This window comes from Cryptomeria japonica, chromosome 10 (assembly GCF_030272615.1).
Source record: "Cryptomeria japonica chromosome 10, Sugi_1.0, whole genome shotgun sequence".
NCBI classification, from domain to species: domain Eukaryota; kingdom Viridiplantae; phylum Streptophyta; class Pinopsida; order Cupressales; family Cupressaceae; genus Cryptomeria; species Cryptomeria japonica.
In genome coordinates this window covers 611,054,024-611,071,015 of record NC_081414.1, presented here as the reverse complement: position 1 = coordinate 611,071,015, position 16,992 = coordinate 611,054,024, and the positions used below count along the sequence as shown (strand labels likewise).

The 16,992-nt window shown below is 32.1% G+C and overlaps 1 protein-coding gene across 1 annotated transcript; it reads left to right on the top strand.

The window, feature by feature from the left end:
• Positions 1 to 9,793: 9,793 nt before the first annotated feature.
• On the top strand, positions 9,794 to 12,937 carry LOC131064824 (GDSL esterase/lipase At4g01130). The gene is made up of 5 exons (XM_057999106.2): positions 9,794 to 10,094; positions 10,282 to 10,506; positions 10,705 to 10,865; positions 12,135 to 12,402; positions 12,598 to 12,937. The coding sequence occupies exons 1-5, from the start codon at positions 9,827 to 9,829 to the stop codon at positions 12,801 to 12,803; spliced, it is 1,128 nt and encodes a 375-aa protein (XP_057855089.2). The 5' UTR covers positions 9,794 to 9,826; the 3' UTR covers positions 12,804 to 12,937.
• The last annotated feature ends 4,055 nt before the right edge of the window (positions 12,938 to 16,992 follow it).

Sequence of the window (16,992 nt, the reverse complement as noted above, 5' to 3'; positions counted from 1 at the left end):
TGTATATCTTCTATTTATCCTGCACATTCTGCGACTTCAAACATTGTTATCTATGAGGTCCACCTATAAAGTGTTGGAATAAATAATTTATATATTAATTATTCACTTAATTGCATTAATTCACTAAATAATTTATTATTTAGTTAATTAATTGATTATGGATAATTAATTAATATTTATCTCCATGCATAATGCAAACTAGGAAAAGAAAACTATGTTTAGATTTCGAGAGTTTCATGCATTTAATTAGTCTATTATACTTTGTGTGCATACATGACTGATTCGTGCATTGTGTTTCAAACTCTCAGTCTATCTTGTAGACTCCACCATTTAAGTTTTCTATCTTTAGAGTTAGATTTCTTTATAAGGATGGCATATCCTTCATTGTAACATAAGCAATAAGAAATAAGCAATAAGCAATAAGCAATACAAGCAATTCAATCAATTTCATTGTTATTGTCTTCAATTATGTTGTTGTTAAATTCTCTCTTTATGTGTGATAGGTATTCTTGCAGAAAATAACTGGGCTTGTGGGATTCTCATTTCATGAATTCTATCATGGTATTAGAGCTCCAGATATGAAGATTCTTGTTCGTTTTTTTTGGAGATTATTTGCATGCACATAAAATTGTTTATCTTGGGTTAATTTGGACCAAACAATTTGTACCAGAAGGCTTGAGAAAGTTAGAATCGCCTTTTGATTCGTTGAAATCGGATACATGGAGTCCATTTTGTAAGGGTTCGAAGTTCGAGGGTTTTCCCTTTTCCAAAGGGCACCTAAAAATTTAGAGAATTTTGGGCCCAAACGGACCTCACCATTGGCTTCATAATGTCTTGTAGATGAATTTTGATATATAATTTGCCTATTTTCAATGACAGGGGCATTTGGGGCATGATTTTTTTATTGGCATGCTTTACGAGGTACAAAAAATCCATAACACCATACCACCTGCACATGCGTCAATACTTGTGTTAGAAATATTTTTCTAAAAAAATCATGGGTTGGTAAACAAAAAAAAAATTGATTGCTCGGTTTTTTTGGTTTTTTTTTGAAAAAAAAAAATCAATGAGTGCATGTTACAAAAAGCTTTTTTTTAATTAAAAAAAAAGTCAAACCTTCTGCAGCAAAAGTACCTTGCATCAATTCTGACATCGGTATGACATCATGATGATGTCAGCAATATAGTCAGCATGCATGGCCCCTGTGACCCTCTTTGTGCCCTAAAAGAGGGGGTTGGTTTTTTCGCTCTAACTTGAGCATACAGAGTCAAAATTGGGCAAACCATATATCATTGGAAAGCTCTTTTAGAGCTCGATCCAAATATGGAGGTATTTTTTTCTGATTTTTTCATTTCACAAGCCTTTTTTTCTAGTTGAAATCAGAAGTTGTTGTTTTGCACTCCCTGGGGCATATCTTGTGCATCTGGACTCTGCTTTTCGCAAACAAGATATCATCTGAAAGATGATCTAGAGCTCTATCCAGATCTCAACTCCATTTTCACTAATTGTTTACCAGCCTACTATCTCTTCCTTCTGAAGCCAACAGTGCCTTTTCTGGTCCTTTTCTGCCCTCTTGTGATCCGAGCTACATCTTTCTTGTCATAGATCTCTATTTTTCTAGCATCATGGAGAATAGCATTCAAATTTAATGTACCTATCCTACCTCTCCCTTGTCAGCATTATGGGGTGTTTCTACTGTTGGTGCTAATGCTTCCATGGTTTCACATTGGAGTGTTCTATGTATTCAATACTTGTTCCTATATACTAGGAGATGAAACACAACCATTTACCCATTCATTTCATGAGATGGAGCACTTACAAAATTGACACTCTTGCATTCCTATTTTTGGAGGTTCTTTTTTCAGCATCGTAGTAGTCATTCTACAATAGTATTTGCAACTTCTTCATGCTTCAATGTTTCTTCATGCTTGTCTTTTGTTTCTCTTTTGGAGAGGACTTTTGTTCCCACTGTGTTCTCTCATTTTCTTCATTTCTAAGAAACTTTAATGTTTGTTCATGGGTACCTAAGAAGGCTTTATGCCGAGACCCATCTTGCAATCATCTTTGCATGTTTTTTTCCTACATCTTGTTTGCCTCTCTCCCCAGTTGTGCATTTAGGGGGGTGTTAGAATAAATAATTTATATATTAATTATTTGCTTAATTACATTAATTCACTAATTAATTTATTATTTATTTAATTAATTAATTACAGATAATTAATTAATATTTATCTCCATGCATAATGCAAACTAAGAAAAGAAAACTATGTTTAGATTTCAAGAGTTTCATGCATTTAATTAGTTTGTTATGCTTTTTGTGCATACATGACTGATTCATGCATTGTGTTTTAAAATCTCATTCTATCAAGTGTAGACTCCACCATTTAGGGTTTCTATCTTTAGAGTTAGATTTGTTTATAAGGATGTCATATCCTTCATTGTAACATAAGCAATAAGAAATAGAATCAATTCAATCAATTTCATTGTTATTGTCTCCAATTATGTTGTTGTTCAATTCTCTCTTTATGTGTGATAATTATTTTGCAGAAGATAACTAGGCTTGTGGGATTTGCATTTCACAAATTCTAACATAAAGTCCATGATACATCTGTATTTTGGTATGAGATATCATTTTAAATGGCTATATAAGAGTCATATATTGACCAAATATTTTAAGAGTGTTCAATATATTATTGATAACAAAAATTTGTTTACTCATAATTTGCCCATGTTCATCTCATTTTTTTTAAAGATGATAAACCTAATCATGTAGATATTGATGATCCTTCATGAGTAGGGTTGATGTTGATATTTATAAGATACACCTTGATATATTTGATAAGAAACTGTTTTCCAAGAAGATAAAAAAATTGAATTAGATTCCCAAAAACAATAATTTTGCTAAGTAGTGTAGTTTTTTAAAGTATGTCAGATATGTAGCTTATGATAATGTTGGTCCTTATTGATGTATTCTAATATTTGAGACTATACATCTTGAAGATATTTCCCCTTGTTAATTTAATAGGAAAAGTAGGTCCACATTTTACGCAATTGAGTTATAAGTTGAAAACTCAAAATGGTGGTGATGCAGAGTGGGCAACAAGAAGGTAAGAAGACCCAATTCACCCTTTTAAGTCTAGACAAGGCTTATCTCAACCCACAACTAGGGTTCTACACACACAGTAATGTACTCAATCAACCATAACACTTTCTAAGGAGGATTAGGGATATTTGAAAACCAAGGAAACTCATCCTATTCCTTTCACCCAAGTTTGAAGACTTCCTACTGCACTCGGGTCAAGGAACCCCCAATTAGGCCTATTCCTTGTAGCCCTATCTGACCGATATTTCTCAAATAATTCAAATTTCCTTCAAAGAACCCTAGGAAAAAATTACATTTTGGAGTACCCTTTTGGGACTTACATCCAATTCCAAGAGATATATTTATGACCTTGCTCCAGCACCCCTAAGCACTTACTGGGTTGGCAGACCTAATAGGCCTAATTAGGTCTATTTTCCAAAGCAACTACTTAAGAATGGGGTTGAATAATCTAACTCACCCCTTATAAATGTTCCTTAGGTATCTAATGAACCAAAACCACCCTTATACCAGTTCCCAAACTCTCCTTAGGTGATTGTTCTCTCATTCCTCCTCAAGGCTAGGCTAAACACATGGTTTTGTTTAACCTAGGGTATGGTGGAAACCACACAAAAAATCACTCCTAGATTCCACCCCTTTGGAATCACAATATGCACACCCTCAACCTACATTTCCCAAAGGGCCGATGAGTTCCTCAATAGGATTTGCAGGTTAGGGTCATATTTTTGGTGAAACCCTATGTACCGGGACCTTGAGTGACAGTTTTTGATAAACTGCCTACAACTCACTCCAGACTCAACCAATTTGATTCATACCACTTGCATTTGAACCTGAACTCACACCACAATCCAACCAATTCAAACCTTCATGTCAACCAATGCTCTATCAGATCGTACAGTACGTAAAACCCGTGGAAAATGGGCAAAATATGAGTTTTTGTTTATTCAAACCACCAACTTCTTACATTCGTCATCCAACCAACCCATAGATGATCTATAAGGCACAAATAGGCCTTCCCTCAATGGCTAAAACTGATTTTAAACTAGTTAGGGCCACTAGAACTTCTTTGCCAATCGGTGGGGAAATGTTGCTTACCAACTTTTGCAACTTTTTACATCTTTTGATAACTTTTCAATTTTGACATTCCAAAGTCCCTAATGGACTTGTAGACCAATCCTAAGCCTAAAAAAACTTAGGGGACAACTTAACAACATACCTCCTACCCTAGATGAACCCATGGTCAAAGTTGGTCACTAGGTTTATAATTGACCTAGAGCCAACCGACCTTACAAGAGGTTCTTTATAACATTTATAGGTTCCAAGAATCCACACTGATTCAAAACACCAATCTAGGGTGTAGGACCATCTACCAACACACAAACAACAAACAAAATCCAAAACCAAGAGGTGTCCTGCACCAAGTGGCTTACGCACTCTTCCCACTAAGTTGGAAACTTGAAAGTGTGTCTTAGTGGAGACTCACAATGAAAATTCACAATGAATAATTGATTTTTGCATCTTTTTATAAAAATTTTCATACAATAATGTAAGTTGTTTTAACCCCTATACTATGTGGAAACATCATGATTTTACCCCCATGTGACATATTGAGTTTTTTTATCTATATTTTTACATTAGGGACATCATGTCTTCTCTTCTCTTACATGTCACTCTTCTATGGCTTTGGGCCTTTTATTTCATGTTTATGATTTTTACCTTTTCCTTGGTGTCCTATCTTAAAACTTTTGATCATATTTGTTATTCTATATCATTATCCATATTTTAAATACCACTAGAGACTAAATGCCCCTTTGATATTTGTGTTCTCATGTGTTTGGATGTCTCACTAGGATCCATATACCTACCCTATTATTTGATATACCTACATTGGTGCTAACAAGATTTTAAGGGCCCAACCACTATTATATTAACCTTATTATGGATAATATTCTTATTCACCAATTATATTTGTAGCACATGTTCTTACATGGTGTATTCTCTACACTTATTGCTATGTAGTTTGGTATTTCTTATGTTACATAGATTCGATTTGATTCTTATGACCATCTATTTCTACATATATACAAGATTACATGCTTAAAGTTTATAGTATTTGGGGTCATGGCGTGCAACATATATTATTATTTTTATATATTCTAAATAAGAGTTTATAGACCACATGTATGTTATTCACTACATGAGACCAAACATTGCACAAATAATTTAATCCTTAGTAGGTATCTTCCCAATATGGAGAAAGATTGCTAGAATATAGCAAAGATGGTCTTAAAGTATATTATAGACACATTAGAGTGTACAATATTCTACTAGAGAAGAAAAAAATTGAGTGTGATAATGGATAAAAGGGATTTAAATATTTTTATTAGGTTGGTGATGTGCATAGTATGAAATCTAATAGTGTCTGTATGTTTTTCTTCTTTCATTTTACATTCAATTGAATTAGAAAATGATTGGATTAGGTTGTTCTTTGGAACACAAAAGAAAAGTAAATAATGACTATGCATACTTGTAAAGAAGTAATTTAGCTTTGAAAACTATATTTGGCTATCATAGTAAAGTGGGATATAGTGGTGATTTAGTGTGATAATAAGTTGTACCATATTGGTAATGAGCCATGTATTTCATGCTTCATTAAAACACATTGATGTACATTATCACTATATTTTTAGCATGGAGGATATGAGGGTTATGATTCAAAAGATGGATACAATGATGAATGTTACATATATTTTGATAGGTCTTGGTAAAATAAATAAGTTTAAATGCTATATGATGGTTATGGATATAAAACCATAACATTTAGGTCACTAATTTGTGTATGCCTTATGATTCTTATAATTCATACAACAAGTGGGATTTTGTTAGGACTAGAGAACTAGGTGTTGTTCTGCACCTTGCAAGTTATAGGTCTAGCTATATCTATCTAGTATTTAATAATATTTGTGCCCAAATTGAAAAGGGTGCTCCACATGGATGAAATCTTGATATGAAAGTACAATGTCATTGTAGAAACAAGAGGAAAACTTGACTTTCACAATATGGCCTTGGTGACATTAAAAGAATAGATGAAATTGAAACCCATTATGTATGATAATCAAAAAAATTTAAATATGTATATTTTTTCTATTGAAGAAATTAATTAATTAATTAAGTTTTAAAGAAAACATCATAAATTTTAAATGACATATATATTTTTAATAAATTTTTATTTATTTTTTTAAAATTATGTCTAATGAATTTAGACATAATTATCTCATAATGAAAAGATCAAGTTGCAATTGTTTTAGGTCAAGTTATGTGGGACTTATATTATAGGTTTATAAAAAAATAGTAATCTACATAAAAATAAACAAATAATAATATTAATTGAGAAATTATAAAAATATACCTTGAGTAAACTTCATCATCATATGCAATTTTCAATGAAAGGACTTTGAAAAATAATTTCATTTAATACTTATTTTTTGGGTTGTACAAATCCTTTTTTTTTAATAACATAGTTTTAGAAAAAACAAGATGTCATTTTGTATACCCTACCAAAAAAAAAATTGTCATCTACATATTACAATAAATTAAGCCTTTGCAACCTATAAACTAAATCTTACATTGCCCAAAATTTCATATTTTCACACTATGTCAATATTCTATGTATAATATTCTATGTATAAGTACTTAATATTTTTACCCTAACTATTATTGAATTTGGTTTCCAAAAAAAAGGTTGTCACTTTTTAGCCAAAAGTGAGCTTGAGCTATCTTGCACTAACCTTGGTACCATATAAATGTAATGGTCAATGATTTATGAGTACTACCATATCATTATCCCTATTTCAAATACCATTAGGGACTAAATAATCCTTTGATATTTGTGTACTCATGCTTTTGTATGACACATTATGGGGCATATAATTATCTTAGTACTTGATATACCTACATTGGTGTTATTAGGCTCTTAAGGGTCCAAAAACTCTTCTATTGACCTTATTGTGGAAAAAAATTGTAATCACCAATTATAGTTGTAGCACATGTTTTTATACGATGCATTCTTTACACTTACTTTTATATTGTGTTATAATTCTTATGTTACATGCTTAAATTACATTTACTTTTCATGTTGTATGTTTTACTTTCAACAATTCTTGTCTCCTATGGATACATCCAATTTCTAAGGGACATTTTTATTAGGAATTAAGGTGTCTTAATTGTTACAAATACTTTATTCAATTATATAATTACGATATATTTAATCATAACTACATGTCATATCTTGACTATATTTTATTTAATATTTGTGCTCCACCTCAAATAGGGTGTGGGAATTTGTGTGAGATATCTAATGCCAAGTCTTGGTACTTTTGTTGATTATTTGTAACTACTCATAACATGGACCAATATGGTATATTTGGAGCAATTTTAATTTGTGTGCTAAGACAAGTTATGATGACATCTTATGACATGTAAGAGCTAAAAAAGTGGATTTTATTTGGGATCATGATTCCTTATTTGATATAGAATATTATGGTAACTGCACGCTGAGTGGGTCATTGGAGGTTATAGGTGAGCTAATGATTTACTATTTATAGTAAGTGAGAAGGAATATTCATAGCTGACAATGGAAATTATGCCTAAGTTGGATGTTAGATTTAAGGAGTTTTAAAACATGGTTTTAAAAACTATTTGTGGTTTTCTAGCCTATTTATTGATCTATAAATTAGTACTTAAAAATATTTTTTCATAAGTGAATTTTTAGGTAGTTAATAATTTTTTTAAAGTTTATTTTTTTATAAAGACTTGTATTGCAAGTATATTGTAATCATCTTTAGATTTGATAATATATTTTGTAGAGTTTGGAGTGTTATTTTTCTCCTTAAAGGTTGTTTCCATTTTTAAATCATTATAATATGGTATGATTAATATTGTATTTTTCTACTTCTATAGTAAGTTTGGATTAGATTTAAATTTTTTGTATATCACTCCCTTCAAGATTAGGATTGGAAGTTGCTTAAGCATACATTGCTTCCTTACAATTTCTTACCACTAACATTCTTACATCTTTAGATATGTAGAAAGGTCCACATGTTCTTATATGGATTCATCTTATAGAAGAAGACATATAGAAGAGGCAAAAACCCCTAATCATATCCTTGTAGGGACCATTACATTAGATGGACCTCATAAGCCTTTTGAGACATATTATTTGAGTGTCTAAAAATTAACTTTGCATGTAATTAACTTTACTCTACGTGCATGTTTTTGAGTGCTACATATTTTGAGATAATTTTCACTTAAGATTCACATGCAGGCTAAAGTGGGGACAAAGTGCAGTAGGCTAGAGGACCTAGTAGTAAGCGTGTTCTAATAGTTGTTATAGCACTTATTGATTTAATGCCCAATACTTTTAACAATACTATAACAATATTACGACTTTAAAGATGTCAGTGTTGATAATGATGACCCATAATTGAATGAAATCTATTCCTAAGATCTTAAAAGAAACAAATCATGTGGTGCCACATCGATACACCAATAAAGCATGACTTAGTGCACAAGTATCAATCTCAATTTTTTGGGAGCCCTTTCGGGCACCTTGGAAAAAAGTATGCCGATGTGGCATCATATATGATGATGTGGCCCTATAAGCAGAGGACTTGCCAAGCAAATTGTTGTAAAAAATTGAGACTAATTTGAAATTTCCACGTAAGATTTTGAGAAGTGCGGACTTAAGATGCTAAACTATTGAATCCTCTCCCATAATAAAATATGCATACCAATTAAAATTTTTATTTAATTTTATGCATATATTGATAAAATTTCTTAATATATATAAATTTATCTTTTGATTGTCTCTTTATGTATTTACATATACACATATTTCCAAAGTATTAGCCCTACCCTATTTATTTATACACATAATTCACCATATTCATCTTATCTATTATCACACATATCCAATGCATTTATTCTCATTAAATCCTTGACGGCCTATAATAATTGTTATCTCATTCTAAAACAAGTTTGAACATAAAAACGACCTTATAATCATCTTATCTATTATCACACATATCCCGTGCATTTATTCCCGTTTAATTCTTTACCACATATAATAATTGTTATCTGATTCTAAGACAAGTCTGAACTTATAATCTTAAACTTGTCCTTGTCTAATATAAACAAATGCAATTCCATACCCTAATGAAGATATCAAACCCTAATTTACTTGATGTTCTACACAGTCAACCACCCCATTTAAGGGAATGCCTATGCCTAACTATAGCGATTCATAAAAGTCGTTTAAAATGACACAAGAGTTAAAATTCCGCAAAATAGAAGTAGTTCTTGAAGGTGTAATCTTGTTCAGAGATGGCGGCCAATTCTAGTTATACTGGGCAGAAAAAGAGATCTCGCATCATCACGTTTACCCTGATAACGAAGTTTATTTACAATGATCAAGAAAACATACGAGAAACAGACAGATCACATGGCTGTTAATTGGCGCTCAATAGTTCCTTGTTCATTGTATTTATATTTCTAGGTCAAATAATGATTAATTTGAGGGCTACATTGTACTGTAGTTGATGAAATATTTATGATTCTAGGTGAAGTGAATGGTTTGCATTAAAATGTTTAGATGATTCATTTAAAATCGCAGATGATATATACGAGAAGTCTACAACTAATTTATTCTAACTTGGTATCAGCTTGAGAATGGCAATGGCGTTATTCTCATACAATTTTGGGTGGGGAAATAGAGAAACAATAATGTTGTTATGGATGGTAACGTTGATATTGCCTTGCACAGCAGCAGCAGGGCCTTCGGCCATGTTTGTGTTTGGAGACTCTTACAGTGACACTGGAAATGTGGAAGAGGCATTTCCCTTCAGATCTTTATCAGAGAAGCTACCATTTGGTTCTACCTACTTTGGTGCTCCTGCTGCTCGTTTTTCTGACGGTCGTCTCATAGTAGATTTCCTTGGTAATTCTTGACAGATTGTGATAGAAACTGTTTAGGTTATTTTTGGGGGATTATAATGTAAATTTTTTAAGATTTGGATGTATCTAAGATTTTTATATAATGAGATTTTATGTTTTTATCGTTTTAATGGTTTGATTATGAGATTTTATGTTTTTATCGTTTTAATGGTTTGATTATGATTTGACAGCTTTTGCATTGGGTTTGCCATTCATCGATCCATATTTCAAGAACATTGAGGCACAGTATGGGCATGGAGTAAATTTTGCAGTAACTGGGGCCACAGCCTGCGACATATATGATGGTGATACTTGCAACATAACTGGTGTAGTTCCTTTTCCCCTGAGATTCCAGACTGATCAATTCAAGAAGTTTAAACTAAATGTCAATGCCACAACTGGCAGACGAGCTTCAGGTCTTTTTCACAGTTTTTGTCTACTAGCAATTTGAGAATATTCTTTTCCATGCTCATGATGGGTCCCGAACTGTGATGTTTCAAATTCATCACAGGCTTTAGAAAATAATTAGGAGACTCTTTCAATATTTATGGGCTGGGAAGTTTGATTCTGGCATTTCAGATTTGCTGTTAATGATATTTGCATTTTGCTTGCAGGTTGCTTGGATTTGAAGCTTCCTTCTGCAGATGCCTTCGGCAGGGGTCTGTATTTCATTTTCATTGGTGTCAATGATATGATAAGTGGATTCGTTCAACTTTCTGCTCCTATGGACAGTGTGAAACGTGAAATCCTGAGGGCCATTTCAAAGGCAATAAAGGTAAGAATATGAAATTTGAATGCTGTTAGCTAGTGGTTGACTTACCTCTACAAGTGTTTTTAACTTTTAAACTCTATGATTGAAAAATCATTCTCTCAGTGTTTTGATGTTAAAATAGATCATGGAAAAGTAAAGTAATAAATGGATTATTGGTAGTAATGGAGCCTAAGAGAAAACCCAGTTGCTGAAGTGGTAGGAACAACAAGAGAAAGCCCTCTGACAAAGGATTTTGAGGCTTGTAGAACACTGTAAGAAAGAGGACTTCGCCGGTGATAACATCAATGATCTTGATGGCTGCTAGTCTGCGGACTGAACAGTTTGTAAGATCTGAGAGCTGAGATAGAGTTAACAGAAGAATACATTCGAAGGAATTGCGTTTCGAAGTAAACCTAGGTTAAGAGATGTTTCTTAAAATATTTTAGTGGGTTTTGTGAGGTTAAAAACATGTTACAGGATTCATTAGAATATTATTCTGATAAATAGGAACTCTATTTTTTAGTTTGTTAATTTATGTGAGTGTATTTGGGTGAGGTTATATATTTCTCACACCAGTCTAGTAAATTTTCTGTCACTAGTCAATTATTAGAGTTTTTAGTTTTTTATTTATATACTCTGTTAAATGCAATATAACAAGATTCATGAAATCACCAGTTTCTCTAATTTTTAGAGCTATAACTTCTTAAGCTGCACTACAAAATTTAAGTAGACCACCCACTTTAAAATACTCATAAAAGATCTCAGCAGCATCCATTGAATTTTATTAAAAGTCTCCCTCCATGGGACCACAGTCTAATGGTGAGCAAGCTTAAAACACCCACTTTAAAATTCTCATAAAAGATCTGAGCAGCACCCATTAAGTCTCCCTTCATGGGACCACAGTCTAATGATGAGCAAGCTTAAAATTTTAATCTCCAAAATATGAGGTCTTATGATGATTTCTTATAGCAAGAATTGTTTATTTACAATTATATAGCTAAATTTAAAAAATTATATATATATATATCAAGTAGGAGAAACTTTAGCCTTACCCAAAACACGTCTTCTTGTAGTGTGGGGTCTCATGAATAGAACTTCCTAAAAAAATTCAGTAGATATTATTGAATTTTTTTGAAATATTTTAAAGTAGATGATTCCTTGAATTTTGTATCTTTGTTTTCGTTAATACCAAATAGCAGAGAAAATATAATGTTTTGACTTCTGACCGATATTATAAAGACATTTTCTTCAGCAGAAAATAAGTGTTTATGTCCATTCTCTGATGAATTGTAGGAGCTCTATGCTGAAGAAGCCCGAGAATTTGTGGTGCTCAATATTCCTCCTGCAGGTTGCTTTCCAGAGTTGTTAAATTTGACTGGCAGCAGCATTCGAAAAGACAGTTCCAACTGCTTAATAACACACAATCAAGTGATACGGGAGTACAATGCTCAACTACACAAAAGCTTGCAATATCTGCAGAAACATCTGAGAGGTGCCACCATAAGGATCGTGGACATATATCAATTTACTATCGATGCAATCACTCACCCTGAAGATTATGGTTGTATTCAAAATTTGCTCTTTCATAATTCTCTCTCATTCAATCAACTTTCGATCATCTTCTAGTCTGGTGTTCTGAAATGTTGATGCTCTAAGCATTTTTTTTCTTGAATTGTTTTTCCAATCTTGAGAACTTGTGATGAATTTATTCTTTGACCAGCTTGTTGGCTAATGACATATGTGTTAGTGTGTGTAGGATTTGACAAGACAAGGACATTATCAGCATGTTTCGACAAATCGACAGAAAAAGCATGCAGCAGGCCAGACAAGTATATAAGCTGGGATGGATTACATTTCACAGATGCTTTTTGCAACCACCTTGTGAAGCAGATGCTCTTCTATAATAAATATGTCCTTCCGCCTTTCAATCTCACAGGAGATTCAGTGGGAAAGATAGAATAACCAAATGCCCTTATAAAAACCCACTTAAAGTTTCCACATTCTTTTAATAAATTTGTTTAAAATAGTTATATGACATATAATAGACTTCTATACTGTTAAATTTACTTTAAACTGCTGCTTTTGATATTATAGTTTGATGCTGTTAATGTTCTATTGACGGCTCGTTAAAGCTATTTACAGGTTGTTTGTCTAGAGTGTCAGTATCATTGTTTTGCTGTTGTTTAATAAAGAAAACAGATAATTAGAATTTATAAAATTTATTATTTGCTTTTTAATTGATTAATTTATTTATAAAAATTAATTATTTGTTTTTTAATTGACGAATTTATTTATGTAAAAATATTTATTCTCTATACAAATAGAATTGCTTCTAAAAGTAACTTCATTTCACATTTGAGGGATTAAATGTTACATTAATACCAATAAAATTTTCTTGTAGATGTGTTGTTGCATTTATGAATAAACCTGAAATTAACAATTGTATAATAAATAGAGTTGTTACATTTAAAGAATAGATAGAGATGGGCACAAAATTTGAAGGTTTTTATGTTTTGTTATTTTTTTATGAATTTATGATGAAGACAAGATACATAATAATATCCACCAATTAAAATGAATTAATTTATATCATTTTATTAAGCTTTAATATTGTTTTAAAATATTTATATAAATTAATCACGACAATACAAAATGGTAATCACTTTTTAGATTAATATATTTATGAAAATTTGATGTAAATTAATTATATATTTATTTCAATTAATTGTAGATTAAAAATTATACATGTTAAGCATTGATTTCATTAAAAAATATGTATTTCATTTCTAATAATCATTTTTCTTCCAATACATATTAGTTGTGTTTTAATTTTTATGAGAATGTCTTTATGTATATGTATATACTTGTCGCAATGAACACCACAATTACCTTGGATAACTATTAGAACAAGGCCACATTGCTATGAAGTTCCTACTAGGAGGATGGTTTTGTTTGAGGCATGGAAACATTAACCACTTTCTAAATTATTATCTATGCTATTGTTATCCTTTCCATTGACACCCTAGGTAGTGTCCATATTTTTGGAGAAGGTGTTGTAGTAAGCTAAGAAAGTATTCTAGACGAGGTATTGCTCTGATGATACATTCTACACATTTAACTTTATCATTTCCCTATTTGCACATCTTTACATGAATTCATCTTATCATTAACCCCAACTTTAAAATATCCATTTTTTATCTCTATGTCTTGTATTCCCCATTCTTAATCAATTGACAACACATAATTTGATCCTACATACTATAAAACTCACCCAAAATTTTAAATTTCACAATTCAAATTGTCAAACCCACAACACACAATTTAAGATTGCATGTTTGTATGACTATTCATGACGTCTTATTATTTAAAAATAATATTTTTTGTATTTAAACGCATCTTAGAACATCAAGCAATAATTTTTTTATAAAGAGCATTCATACCCATGAACAATTTAGTTAGAACAATAAAAAGAGTACATATTTCATAATTCGTATATAGGTTATTACACAATTGTACAAGACTATAAAGTTAGTTTTTTGAGGGGATTGGATAAAGGGAACTTAACTTGTGAAATCTAGTAACTTCAATTTGTTATTTATAAATGCAACTAGTCCTTACACATTAGTAAAAGGGCAAACTAAAATAAAAAAGTACACATACATAAAGATAAATTTTACTACTTGCATAACAATTTTGTGGTAAAGTGGAACAACTTGGGCACTTAAAGAAGTATTATTGTTATAGATATAGGATTATCCCATGGTGGAATATTGTGTGGCCTTTATAATCAACTAGATGCAAAATTTAGGACAAAATAATATATTGGATAAATGTACATACCAAAAGCCACTACTAGAGAATGCACACAAGACAAAATTCAATGTTACATCCTAGCAATAAACCTATCACTTGTTGATACACAAAGCCCTACTTCTTGTCAACATACTGTAGTGTCATAAAATTACAACCCTAGCAATTTATGACTGCATTAGGGTCCTCACGCATGAGAACTTGAATCCTCTAGCCTAATTAGAGACCAGAAAATGCTCGACTTGCGAAAACAGCTTCTTCCTTGGCCTTCGCATCACTCTATCCACACTCTTCCCTGGAGAAAGGGGTAGGACAGGGGTGTTGCGCCCCTGTCCCCCCTTGGATAGGGGCGTGGCTCCCTTGTCCTCCCAGGCTAGGGGCATGGCGCCCCTATCCCTACCCTATTTTGGCACAGGACCTTCCTAGAGCATACATTGTGGGTTTTGCAAGGAGTGGGAAATCTCCCTGATGTCAGCCCGTGACGAAATTCAAATCCACCAAACATGTATTTAAGGGGGCATTCGCTCTCTCATTTGCATAAGTTCAATAAGTTGAGGTTGGATAAGTGGGAATTCACAAGCGATCAAGCATTCAAGAGCATTCAAGCACTCAAGCATTCTTTTCCAGCATTGAGCATTCTCAAGTCTCCCTTCAAGGCTAGGAAATTGCATTCAAGTCAAGGATTCAACCATTGAAGAGGAGATTGATTCCGAAATACAATTTCATACAAACATTTCTATCAACATTACTACTACAACCTCCCTTGAGGTGATTTCCAATTCAATCTTTCATTTACATCTACTTGCAAGTACTTTCTTTCATTACTTGGTTAATTCTAAAAATGGGGTTTGACCTAAAGGAAAACCCCCAATCCCAACACATTTCCCTCATTTTTCTGTGTAGGTTGCAGGTGCGCAACTGTACTTTTGAATTTGGGCTTCATTTGTAGAGGCGGAAAAACCCTTTTTGTTTCACGGTTTTTTCGGAGGACTGTGTACATTCTCGCCTCGGTCCGGACAAATTTTCGTCACATTTACAGGGCGACTTTGTCTCGACATTTTACTACCAAATCCAGGTGCACAACTTCATCCCATATTCAAATCTCAAGTTACAATCAATTCTTTGTCACTTTTGCACTACATAATTCAATCAATTCCTTTCCAAATCAAACAAAGGAAGAAGGGATCATCGTAACACTCTTAATTCATTCAGAATTCAATCTATCATCTTTGTGTGTAGATTAAATCTAGTGAATTATCCCTTATCTTCCTAATGTAATGGTGAAAAGTGCTTGAAGGATAATCAATAGTGAAACTCTCATCTCTATTTGAGGGAAAGAGTTAGTTTTCCTCTTGATCTATCACTCATCATTTTCCCACCATTACATTTTGGTGAACCCACCGTCTTGCATGCTATCGTTTGAATAACATTGCATATTTTTCATTTACATGTTTCAACTTTTTACAAACTTAGTGGTTAATTCATTAAAAACCCTAGTTTTTAAATTTAAAATTGAACTTGTGATTTGTAAAAATTGCTTGTAGTTGTCTTAGATCTGAAAATTGTTTTGTTTGTCAAATTCAATTTCCTCATTGCCTTGTTTAATTTGCAATTAAAATCTACAAAATTAAGAGGTTACTTGTTCAAACCCTAATTTTTCAAAAATCATATTGAACTTATGAAAAAATTGGATTTCCATTTAATTTTCAAATTTTTGTTTGCTCTCATATTTGTTTTCAATTCTACAATTCAAATTTTTAATTTCCCCCCTTTTTTCCCAAAATTCAAAAGTCAAAATTAAGTGGTTAGGTCATCAAACCCTAATTTTTAAAATTAAATGGATTTTGTGTGAATTTCAAATCAATTTTAGTTACATTCAGATTCTTAAACATTTTCCAAGGTGTCCCTATCCATTAGGTTTAACCCTTTTCAAAATTGCACTTCAATTTCTCTTTTTCTTCAAAACCCTAATAGGGTCCTATTTTCACATTTGTGTCTTCATTTCGTTCATCTAGAGAACGTAAAATTCACCAATTTCTTAGGGTCAGCTTTAAAATCATCGTAATATCTATCCCTGCAAATTTTGAAAAAAATTGGTCAGACCATGTGCGTTCCCACCACGGTCCTCGACTTTTTTTCTGAAATTTTGAGAGACTATTATGACTGTATTTAATAGCCTAAATCCAAAAGATTGGCTGATTTTATCAATTTTTGAACCCTCTAGAATCGGAAATACCTTCAAAATTCAACATTTCAACTTTCAAGAAATTTTTTTAAATTAAGAGGTTAATTATTGTCTACCCTGATTTTAAAAATTCTAATTTTAAAATTAAGTGGTATT

What these genes read in the sequence shown, in the direction of transcription:
- LOC131064824 (XM_057999106.2), top strand. Translation starts at nt 9,827, where the DNA reads ATGGCAATGGCGTTATTCTCATACAATTTTGGGTGGGGAAATAGAGAA. An exon ending in AACTGGCAGACGAGCTTCAG is followed by an intron (nt 10,507 to 10,704) that starts GTCTTTTTCACA and finishes TTTTGCTTGCAG; the next exon opens with GTTGCTTGGATTTGAAGCTT. An exon ending in CACTCACCCTGAAGATTATG is followed by an intron (nt 12,403 to 12,597) that starts GTTGTATTCAAA and finishes TAGTGTGTGTAG; the next exon opens with GATTTGACAAGACAAGGACA.